The following is a 12,478-nucleotide window of genomic DNA, read 5'->3' as shown; positions in this document are numbered from 1 at the left end:
AATTTACATATCGATCCCAACATTGTAAAAAGCACGCTTTTAGTTGATTTCTTAGTAGTATGGACAGTTTCAACAGAAAATAGGAGGAAAACTTCCTAACCCTAATTAGAATATTCCAGATGAGATACCCACAGCTTTTTCTTCAAAACAGAAGTTGAACCTTCAGTGACAGAAAAAAGCCCATAGTACTTGTTTTGAACAAGTCACATTTGCCATTTAAAATTGTTCAAAGTTAAACTGAATAACATAAAAAAAAAACCTGCAGAAAAAAACTGCAGTAATTTGAATCCATACATTTGGAAGGCACTCTTACAAAAGGAATTGACAAACCGATTAGGAAATGAAACATTAAGAAAACATAAAATGCAGATATGCATAAAATAAATAAACACGATAGAAACACAATATCCATTATGTAAACAATGTAAGTGGTACATTGCAATGCTTAGGGAGAAGTACAAGTGGAAAACCTTGACGGAGGAAATAGTTCCGCCATCTTAAAAAAACAACTTGTTCATCTTGCAAGAGAAAGAAGTTGGGATTGCTGCCTGCCCCTTTGTAAGGCAGTGAAGTTAGGGTAGTTGCAGCAAGCTGCTCCCCCCACTTCTCCTCAGGCATTCATCCATTCCCTCAGAACTGCACTAATAGGGACATTCAAGCTGGTGCTCCAGCTGCCTGGCTAATTGAGCCACACCCTGGTGTTTTCAAGGACATGCTGCCCCAGGAGCAGCTTCACCCCACCCAGTCTTTTCAGCTTACAAAAGCAAATGCTAAGACAGAGGGAGAAAAGAAGGTGTGTGTAGCAGGAAAGGTAAAAGCAAAGGGCCTACGGAGGAAGAAGCAGAGGTGATGTCTGACCTCTGCTATTAGCAATACTTATATACCGCTTTACAGCCCTCTTTACAGAAGTTTACAGAGTCAGCATATTGCCTCCAGCAATATGGGTACTCATTTTACCGACCTCGGAAGGATGGAAGGCTGAGTCAACCTTGAGCTGAGTAAGACTCGAACTGCTGGCAGTTGGCAGGCAGCAGAATTAGTCTGCAATACTGCATTCTAACCAGGGGTGAAATCTAGCAGTTTCTGACAGGTTCTGGAGAAACGGCAGTGGAAATTTTGAGTAGTTCGGAAAACCAATAGCAGAAATTTTGAGTAGTTTGGAGAACCAGCAAATACTACCTCTGGCTGGTCCCAGAGTGGGATGGGAATGGATATTTTGCAGTATCCTTCCCCTGCCACGCCCACCAAGCCACACCCACAGAACCAGTAGTAAAAAAAATTGAATTTTACCACTGATTCTAACCACTGCACCACCATGGTAACAGCAGCTATTACAAGCAAGCAAGGGGACGTTCATTCTACTGCTGGGATTACCAGCCATGGTGAGCAAGCATATCCCACAGTCAGACAGAATCCAATTAGTTTGAAGCTTTGCCTGGAACTTGGCAGCAACTAGAAAAGTGCAAGCAAACTAAAACAGCACCTCACCCCAATTCATGCAAGTGTTTGAATAAAGAAAGACAAAGACAAATGAGGACCCAGATTGTTGGGGGGGGCAATAAGTTGACTTTGTAAAAATATACAAATAGAATGAGACTATTGCCTTATACACTGTAAGCCGCCCTGAGTCTTCGGAGAAGGGCGGGGTATAAATGTAAACAAACAAAAAAAAGGCTGTACACAGGTAGTCCTCGACTTACAATCGTTCATTCAGTGACTGTTCAAAGTTACAACGGCACTGAAAAAAGTGACCTATGACCATTTTTCACAGTTACAACCATTGAAGCATCCCATGATCATGTGATCAAAATTCAGAACTTTGGAAAATGGTTCATACTTATGATCACTACAGTGCCACAAGGTCAGGGGATTCTCTTTTGCAACTTTTTGACAAACAAAGTCAATGCGGAAGCCAAGTTCACTTAACAACCAAATTACTAACATCAACTGCAGTAATTTGCTTAACAACTGTGGCAAGAAAGGTCATAAAATAGAGCAAAACTCACTCAACAAATATCTCATTTAACAACAGAAATTTGGGGCTCAACTGTGGTCTTAAGTCGAGGACTACCTGTACAGACTAAATATTAAAGTACTAATTATTAAGGACATGTTTATGGGGCAACATCAACTTGAAAGCCTAGAAGGCTGGAAATGACCCAGAGCCAACAGGCCAATTATTGGAGAAGGTGTGTGTGTAGTAATGAAGTATTTTGTATAGATTTGTTATGCTGTGATGTATTCAATACTTGGTGAGCAAAGAATCTTCATACAGCTCCTCCTTAAGAAGCCACCTCCCCCCTCCCCCCCGCCTACTCATTTGGGGCAATTTTTACCGTCTCCAACTTCCCTTTTTTAGGGAAACTTGTTGAGAAGGTAATTGTCTTGTGGCTTTAGAAGGCTTTATATAAAGTGGATTATTTGGACCAGCTGGATTTTAGGACAGAGTATGTGACTGAAATGACATTACTACACTTGGAGAGGACATCTTGCTCTCCTTGATTTTTTAGTTCTCTTTCTTCAATACCATCAATAATAGTATCCCACTGGACCAGCTCCAGGATTATGGAGTTGGGGGCACAATGTTATGTTGGTGTTCCTTCCTCCGAGGTCATTTCTAGTCAGTGTTTATAGGAGGGGACAGATCTGATCTACAGATCCTCTTAGGTGGGATACCTCCTATGATACTCAGCTTATCTCTAACCTTGACTGAGCAAGTGTTGCTGTGGAAGTTCTTCTCAGGGCCTGGAGGCTATGGGAGTCTGAATAGGGAAGAACAGGCTTGAGCCTTAGCTAGATATAATTGTTTTGATTTGCTAGGGTCTCATGGATCTGGTGTTTTTCCTTCCTTAGTTCTGTATGAGGTCCCTATCCAAGAAAATCTTTGTGCAGTTTGGGGGTCCCACTTGACTTGCAGTTCCAGTTCAAAGAGCAGATGTCAGCCATGGCCAGGGACCCTTTACACAACTTTGTTTTGTTGTCCAATTGTACTTGTTCTTGAATTGAGAGATATTACAGTCACTCATGTTTCATTTATATCCTGAACAGGTTACCGCAATGCATTCTAATTAGGCTTCCCTTGAAGAACATTCAAAAGTTTCAACTGATCCAGAATGCAGCGGCATATATAATTATGGGTATGCCTCATTAAGTTTATGTTAGATCTTTGCTCTCCTAGCTGCATTGCTACTCCCAATTTACTTCTTTGTGTAATTCAGGGGATTGGTTATTCCTACATAACATAACATAACAACAGAGTTGGAAGGGACCTTGGAGGCCTTCTAGTCCAGCCCCCTGCCCAGGCAGGAAACCCTACACCATCTCAGTCAGATGGTTATCCAACATTTTCTTAAAAATTTCCAGTGTTGGAGCATTCACAACTTCTGAAGGCAAGTCGTTCCACTTATTAATTGTTCTAACTGTCAGGAAATTTCTCCTTAGTTCTAAGTTGCTTCTTTCTTTGATCAGTTTCCACCCATTGCTTCTTGTTCTACCCTCAGGTGCTTTGGAGAACAGCCCGACTCCCTCTTCTTTGTGGCAGCCCCTGAGATATTGGAACACAGCTATCATGTCTCCCCTAGTCCTTCTTTTTGTTAAACTAGACATACCCAGTTCCTGCAACCGTTCTTCATATGTTTTATCCTCCAGTCCCCTAATCATCTTTGTTGCTCTTCTCTGCACTCTTTCTAGAGTCTCAACATCTTTTTTACATCGTGGCGACCAAAACTGGATGCAATATTCCAAGTGTGGCCTTACCAAGGCATTATAAAGTGGTACTAACACTTCACGTGATCTTGATTCTATCCCTCTGTTTATGCAGCCCAGAACTGTGTTGGCTTTTTTAGCAGCTGCTGCACACTGCTGGCTCATATCTAAATGGTTATCCACTAGGACTCCAAGATCCCTCTCACAGGTACTACTATTGAGCAAGGTACCACATATACGGTACTGGTGCATTTTGTTTTTTTGGCTTATCCTGTAAAGCCCTATATGGCATAGAGTATAATACGGCGGATCATCTTACTTCCATTATTTTTACCTATCCCATTGAATTGGGCACGAAGGACACACACTGGTTCTCATAAATCAGGAATTGACATCCAGCTATATCTAGGAAGTGTTTCTTTTATGTAGTTGCATCTCTGTGTTAATTTGATAGCATACCTCTAAACTTGGACCTGCATTTTCTGCACATAACTGTACCTCCATAAGAATAATTATATGATAAAAAAATACATATCAAGAATAAATGTTGATAGTCAGGATGGTATTGAAATATTGCAAATGGTCCTTGATATCAATACCATTTGATGGCAGAAAGGATCTCATCAACTTTAGATAAAAGACAAAATATTCAGCAAGAAGATCCAGAAAAATCAGTTGATAATAAACATTATGAAAATACTAAGTCATATCAAAATAAGTACCAACCTCTTCTTTTGTTTTCTTGTTTTCTTTTCTTAAATCTTCATATTCACCAATAGCTATAAAGACAAGGAGAAATAATAGCAATACATTTAGAAAAAATATATTTGTTTTTATAACTTCAGTTAAGATTTTACTAGTGTTAGACCAGTGTATACATACACCCAAGACTTCTCACAATTTGTAAATAGAGTGGTAAAGAAGGATCCAAACAGCAACATAAAAATAAATGAAAAGGAATTTTAAAAGAAAATTATAAGTTTGTTTTTTAAAAGAGTTACTCGTGTTGGATGTTATTTGTTGCTGTGTTCTCACAGTTGCCGGACAAAATCTGACCAATATGGGAGTAACAATGGTTCTATGGTCTGCTAGAAAAAAAAGAGATACACCAAACATCACCGCTGCTTGACAGTCCTTTTATGAGGGGTCTAATTACTCCTGACATAAGTCGCTATTAAAATTACAGTTTAGTTGAACTTGTCACACATTTTCTGCAGTATAGGAGTCCTGTGGGCAGAGGTATTCACAGTAGGAAATCTTTCACTATCTACCATCAGGACTGCTAAAGATAGTACATCAAACTTGGGAAGGGTAAATATGATATATATAATTTGTTAAGGAATGACAATAGCTGTCTTAGTAGTACAGGAGAGCATCTGAGACTTATATTGCCTAATATTTTACGGGCATTTTATAATCTGATAATTTGTCTTCTTTGGTACTTTTCTTTTTTCTGCTTGACCATATCCATCCTTTTACAGTCTTAGTGGAGAAACCACATGCAGATAATTTCATTTTGATACACATCTTCCATATAAATTGAAAGTCACTATTGTTTATCAAAAGACTCATATAACATACCATAAAATAACAAAGTAGTGAGTTTGTGAAATGAAATAATAAATATAATATTAGATGTAAGAATTATAGAACAAAATAAAACTAGAGCTACAACTAAGAACTTAAGTTTTTCCTTCTAAGTTTAAATGACAGCAGAGCAACAGTAATAACCTGGTTGATAATAGTTGGAAACATCTGCAAGAACATAGTTCAACTTTTCAAAATATGAGCCCTTAAGATCACCTACCATCAATCATTTGGCTCTAATCTCCTTGTAAATGGGGCAGTGGAGGACATTGTAAGAATGCTCTTCACTTGACCAATAGCTAGAAACTTTATTTGACAGGACACTTGCAAAATCTTCTTTTAAGATATGATGAGAACATGGTCAGTGGGCAAAGAGATGTACACACCCATGTCAGTGAGACACTGGTAATATTTACCAGGTACTGGGAAAGTTTTCTGTATTTTTATAATGATAATACCAAGATGAAAATTTGGATGATTGTATCTTTATTGCTATCCGTTTCAAAAAGCCAATCTCTAATATTTTCTCTGTTCCAAAAGTTAAGTTAAGTAGGGAATATATTTATAGCAGAGGCAACCAAATTTGGTCCATTAATTCCAAACCATGAAATGGAGAAATAGAGTCTGTAAAAGTAGAATTCTTAAAGGCTTTCTAGTTTCTTAAAGTGCCCCATCAATGCAAGATGCATTCTCTTATCTCCATCCTTAACTAAGTAGCAGGGAGCCCTGGGAAAGCTCAAAAATCTTCCTTATGAATTTATTGTGGATTATTTCCATTTGGGCAATTACCTTCTCATCCCACCACCAGAACTCAGTCCCATACATTATCTGGGCTCTGGCCTTGCTCTGGAATATGTTAAATATAAGGGTCACAATCTTTAGAATCATTTAGAACTGGAAAATCTCAGAACCGTGCCCATTGTATTAGGGGCAGTTGCTAAGACAGTAATTAAATGTGTTTTCGACGTAAGGGATTTATGAAAGGTAATATCTAGGCATTTAAAAGAGGAGTATTGCTCTATTTGTTGGGCGTAAATTTTCTATTTGCGTTTAGTATTATTTCTGCCAAATCCATTACCTTTGTTTTATTATAATTTATGCTTAATTTTTCCATTTCATAATAATCAGCTACTATAGCCAATAATCTTGTAAAGCCAATCTCAGTATAGGACATAAAGAGCCGTGCCAATGGCATACACTAACTTTTTTTTACATACATTAAGTGAGAGGAAGAAACAACTTTGTGATTTCACGGCCACTAGCAGTATTATTAATATAAGAGTTAAATAAGAAGCAAATAAGAAAGAAGCAGCCCTGTTTGCCTCTTCTGTTCAATAAAATAGGGCAGGGCTGTCAAACTTGCGGCCTGCAGACCAGATGCGTCTCACGCTGGCCATGCCCATGCCCGGTTTAGCAAAAGGGAGGGAAAGTCACAATACGTCACATAACACCGTCGTGCCAACCGAAGTTTGACACCCCTAAAATAGGGTCTAACAAGGATCCTAGTGGGCCTAGTTTATGCTGGCTGGTACGGAGTTCAATTATTAGGTTTCAGGAGGGATCTATCAAGGTCTATCTTAACTAGTTTGTCCCACAAGTGAGAGCTATCAATTAAAGAAGGCAGAGGGAAGGTCAATCAAGACAACATAGAATTGTTTTGTATGTTTTTATATTTATGAATAAGGGCCTTCATGATACAGCAATCTAATTTACTATGCCCTTTTTGAAAGCTTGCCTATTCTGGATAACTAATAAATAATAATTCTTCCCAATCTTCTCATTTATTAAGAAGTAAAGTTTAAAAGTATTTAGCAGATTAATTGATCGATCACAGGCAGCTTCCTACCCATTGTCCTTTTGAAGATTGGGTATGCTATACTTTGTTCCGGTGGGCAAGTACAACATTATCTATTTTTGAAAAAGTTTAGTCAGGAAGGGACCCCACAAGGAATCATTCAACTTATACAACCCTGAAGATTTCATATCCTTTCTAGGAGTTATTCTCTTATGCTTAATTCAGTAGAGGCTGTTGTCAGCTCAGTACATGGGCAGAAGGAAAAATGGTAGAATATGCTATCCAACTTTATGCTGAAATACATGCACGAGATATACAACTGTGTATGAAAATACTATTAGCCACCAATTCCCCAAATTTCCTCTTTTAAAAAAAATTAAACTGAGGTAAGTTTCTTCCATTGAGACCTAGGAAGAGACAATGACAATGATGCCATTCATTCTTATATTTATTCATTCATAAGATTTATCAGTCTGTTAGGTATCTATTATGACTCCATATCTAAGAATTACCATCCTATTGCTTACTTATTTATTGCTTACTTATTTTTTGACCTCATTCATTTTTGCAACTTTAGAGGGGTGGTGGTGTTAGGACTTGATTGTATGTGTTGTGCTCATACCATGTCAACAGAATAGGACTGATCAGGTATGTTATCTCTTACCTCCATACACTGCTGTTAACAGGCATACACATACAAAATGACAGGAGCAACAATTCCTGGTTATGATAATAGATTTGAGGTATATTCACATTTTATACACTGCTTTAAGAAAATGTTAAATTCAATTTTCATTTGAACATCCAAATTCAATAAAATATTTTCATTTAGAAATCCTTCCCCCTCCCCCCAGTTTTTGTATCTTTTAAGAGACAGCCAAGGTGGGAACTGAAGTGATCCTTGTAACCTGAACTGAAATATCATTTTATTACATCATCATAGAGATGGTAATAAGTCTTTCCAATTCAAATCTGTGTGTTCTGTCCTGTATATAAGACCATGAATCGTGTACCAGGGTTACATGATTAAGACCTTTCCTATCCAGCTATTAGGTAGGATGAGAACAGGCCTTGCTAGCAGAGTACCCAATGCATTCTTCTGAAACCCAATGTTCATACATCAAGCAAGCTTTCTGGAAAGATATCTACTTTAACCATCCTGCATGATTTATGCAGTGTATTCTCATATATTTGAAGAGCACTCTATGATATATTTCACATAAATATATGGAATGTATTACAGTGCAGTTTTGACAATAGTTATATATTAAATTACCAAGTGATGAAAATTGTGTTTGACAAGGATCACATCCATTAATTCTACTTAACCCTTTTACATACACACCATAAATATGGGCTTACAACTGAGATTGTGTCAAACTAACAGACACATGTGGATATCATACACAGATACTGTTTATCAGTCCTGTTATATAGACCAAACTAAGAAATCAATTCTACTCAGTGAAAACTACTTTTATTAATTTTGACTATGATAACAGAACCATTTAAGTCTGATTTGCTTTATCCCCTCGTCCCCTGGTCAGGTGAATTTGGGGGGTATCTGCCGTAATATTTTGCACGTCTTCTTTTTGTTTTGTACTCAAGTCATGTTTTCCCTTTGTTGCTTTGGTGAAGGATATGGCTATCTATATCAAGGTCAACACTCAACATTGCTCTTATGAATGTATGTCAGTCACAATATTGTCCACAACTACACAAATTGTGGCTTTTGTATAATGATGTCATGACATATTTTGTCCCTTATTCAAAAAGAATAGCAACATGTTAAAATAATGTTCATTTTAAAAATGTATAGTAGGGAGCAAGCTGGCCCTAGAACCACTGACCATCCTATACATGTATGAGTAAATACAGACGTTGAGATATGTCTGAAGAAGCCAGTATGAGAGACTACCATACTTCCCTCCCCAAAAAGTTCCATAAATAGTGTTGCCGCCGATAAAATGCTTCTCCTAGCAAATTGGAGAAGTTCCAATTTGCTTCTCCAAAGTAGCAAATGGATTTTATTGTTTAATATCTGTTTCTTAAACTGGACTTGATATTTTACAAGTAGCAATGCAAGATAACTCTTAATGGATATGTTGGCTAGACTGCAATAATCTTTTTTCTTTTTAAACTTGCACTGTTTTATGTACATTATATTTATACATGGCTTCTCTTATTTTTATCCTTATTACATTAAAAATATAATACATAATGTCTCAGAAATCAGGAAAGTCCTTCCTTCCATTCCTGATTGGGCCACACATTTTCCTACCTTTGAGCCACACATATTCAGGCTGAATGTTCACTAAGAGTAAAGCTGGATCAGTACAGGTAGTCCTTGACTTACAGCAGTTCATTTAGTGACCATTCAAAGTTATAACAGCCCAGAAAAAGCAACTTATGACCACTTTTCACATTTATGACTGTTGCAGCATCCCCATGTTCACATGATCAAAATTCAGATATTTGGCAACTGGCTCATATTCATGACAATTGCAATGTCCCAGGGTCATGTGATTACCTTTTGTCACCTTTGTCACAAGCAAAGTCAATAGGAAGCCAGATTCACTTAACTGTGTCACTAACTACAGTGATTCACTTAAAAACTGTGTCAAGAAAGGCAATAAAATGGGGCAAAATTCACTTAACAAACATTTCACTTAACAACAGAAATGTTGGGTTCAATTGTGGTCACAAGCTGAGGACTCCCTATATAAGAAGCTAAGGAACTTCTTTCAGAAGATATTTAACTGACTACAGTTTTTCTTCTACTTAAGTTTTTTATTTTACTTAATTCATTACTTTATCAAATAAAAAGCTCACATTTGGAAATATTTCAAAGCACCACTTCTTGTATTAGATTGTATTGGATTATGATTATTAATAACTGGAAATATTATCTGATTACAGCTCTTGATGTAAAACTCCACCCAGGGGCAAAATCTGCATAGATATCCCAAAGTTCCCAGAAATTTCAACAAAAAAGTTGGGTGAAGGTAGAGCATCTCAACTGATTCAGAATGCTGAATGGCGGCTGGAAAGAGAAGCTAGCAGGCTGCAAAGCAAAGCACCCAATTAAACAATGTCTCTATGCCTGATCAAATCAAAAATTCTTAAAAAGAAAATGATGGATAGCTACAGCCAAGTGTTTTTCCTTGTTTACTGATAAATTAAGTTTTATATTTGGCCAGACCATTATAGCAATTATTTTGTGAGACTGTTCTTCAAATTTCAAATTAAGGACCCCTGTCATAGTTTGTAACTTAGATGAACAATTAGTTTGCCTGCAAAAGATCACAGTACAGTTCAAGACATTGGAAACTAACCTTTTCACAACTTTTTACAGCAAGGGAAGAACTGTCTACTCTCTTCTCCTGTACTGCCCGAGTTTTGAAAAGGCATCCCTCTTTCAGCACTAACAAAACAGAAAATTTCATATCCAATCTTCTCAGCACTAAAAAGAGAGCCCACTGCACTGTTGGGAAAGAAATTGTCCCTTCCACCTGCAGATAGGATCAGCTGAGAATCTGGATGTTGGAAGGCTTCATGAATGAGTAGGAGACAGTATAAAACCCCAGATAAAAATTCGTATGGGGTTTCATGTCAGTGGTTGGTCTAGGTTTAAGATTTTAGGCTAAAAACGGTTCCCGTCTTTGGTTTATTGGTCTATATTTGTTTGAATGGATTTTGTTAAAGTGTTAAGTTCCATAATAAGACAAAACAACATGGCATCAAGTCAGAATAGGCTAACTTGAAACTCACAGAGTTATTACTGTCTTGAAGAGTAGTCTAAAATGAATTTTGACTCTCACAAGACAGCAAGAAATTAGGGGGGGAAATGCTGAAATTGTACTGGTGAATTTATCTCATTAATACTACTTTCTTTTCTAAGGAGAATATAGCTACTCTCCATTCCTTTCCATTGCTATCCCCACAACCAACCTGAGGTAGAAGAAGAGATCAGCTGGTCTGCAGTCACACCATTTTGTCACTGAGTGAGCACTGCACACACCTGACCTCCCTTAAGCATTTGCCCGTTCCCTAAACTCACAAGTTAGGATACTGTATTTTCAGAGTTGTAACCCAAAGCATCAAAGGCCAGATTGCTCAAGTATTAAAAACTGCTAAGCGCTAAATTGTAAATTAAATTTAATTTCCTAATCCAGGAATGTATTATCTATTGAAGTGCTACATTTTGAAGCAAAGTCTTAAACACATTCAGTTCTATTTTTGTTTTTAAGTAATTTCCCTGGACATTTTTTGTTCACTTGTGAAGGGTTTTACAACTCTTGTAAATGAAAGAGGGAAGACGTTTTAAGTGAGGTGTTTCTAGATGCTATAGGATTGCATCCCAAATCCACCCAATGGATAGAATCTATTATTACTGCCAGGCCAGCCGGCGCACACACACACACACACACACACATACTGATAAGTTAAGTCTTGATTAAGTAAATAAATGAAGCCTCGGTTAAACAGTTCCGAAACGAAAGTGGGTGGACTCCAACATTTTCCTGCAGTGCGGGCCCACGAGGATAAAGAGAGAGAGAGAGAGAGAGAGAGCGCAAAGGAGGCAAAAGAAAAGAAAATCAGAAATCTGGATCCAGCAGATCTCCACGTAGGACCAGGCCGGTCATCGAACAGCTGTCTTGAGATGGGAACTACAAGTCTGCTGCGGCTTCCGAGGTGACACCCCACCCTGAAAGGCCGGTCACCGGAGTCACGGCTGCTTGGATTCTGACATTCGTTTCAGACGCTACAGGCCGTTCCGGGGCTAAGGGACCCGTTTGCCTACAGAAGCCCCCTGGGCGTCGTTTTTCCCCGCTTTTCTGAGCCGCCCCGAAAAGGAGAGCAGGCGGGAGAGAGCAGAAGCGAAAGCGCGCCGTTCACAAGCCTGGCCGGGCGCTGCCGGATAAGGAGTGTTTTTAAACTAAGCCCGGCGGCTTTGGAGCCCTTACCTTGTTCTTTCAGGTTGCTGATGAGCTCCAGTTGCTTCTCTTCCTCGGAGCCGCTCATTTCGCCTCTCCTCCGGCCCGCGGGGCGTCTTGCGGAGGGGCACCCGGAAACGCCACTTTCCCTCCGCCCCGATGGCGGCGAAGTGGCACCACTCGCACCTGGATGCAAAGCGGAGAGGGCGAGGTTTGAGGCGGGCGCTGAGAGAGATCCCCGAGCAGCCTCTCTGCCAGGCTACTGCACATGCCCGGCCTTCTCGTGGAGCATGTGCGAAAGCCAGATTTCTTGCGCCGGAGGCAACGGGGTTTTTTTCCTCCGCTCCTGAGCAGGCCTTTATGGCCGTGGCGCAGAGAAGCGGGAAGGAGGCAGCAGGTGGACGATGGGGTTACATTATTATAGAGCAGGGGTCTCCAACCTTGGCAACTTTAA

At 38.9% G+C, this 12,478-nt stretch overlaps 1 protein-coding gene across 2 annotated transcripts in view; it reads right to left on the bottom strand.

The window, feature by feature from the left end:
- Positions 1-12,222, bottom strand: part of SHTN1 (shootin 1) — an 83,406-nt gene extending 71,184 nt beyond the window's left edge. Inside the window, exons 1-2 of one of the 2 annotated variants that reach the window (XM_058187363.1) lie at positions 12,055-12,222; positions 4,432-4,484 (exon numbers count right to left, since the gene is read on the bottom strand). In XM_058187363.1, coding sequence (XP_058043346.1) covers positions 4,432-4,484; positions 12,055-12,112 — 111 coding nt within the window. In that variant the 5' untranslated portion in view covers positions 12,113-12,222. The remainder of the gene's footprint in view (positions 1-4,431; positions 4,485-12,054) is intronic. The other variant, XM_058187362.1, reaches the window with a different exon arrangement.
- Between the last annotated feature and the right edge of the window lie 256 nt (positions 12,223-12,478).

The sequence above is a fragment of the Ahaetulla prasina genome, chromosome 6 (assembly GCF_028640845.1).
Source record: "Ahaetulla prasina isolate Xishuangbanna chromosome 6, ASM2864084v1, whole genome shotgun sequence".
Classification (NCBI taxonomy): Eukaryota; Metazoa; Chordata; class Lepidosauria; order Squamata; family Colubridae; genus Ahaetulla; species Ahaetulla prasina.
The sequence above is the reverse complement of the archived record's forward strand: the minus strand, read 5'-3'. Positions and strand labels throughout refer to the sequence as shown.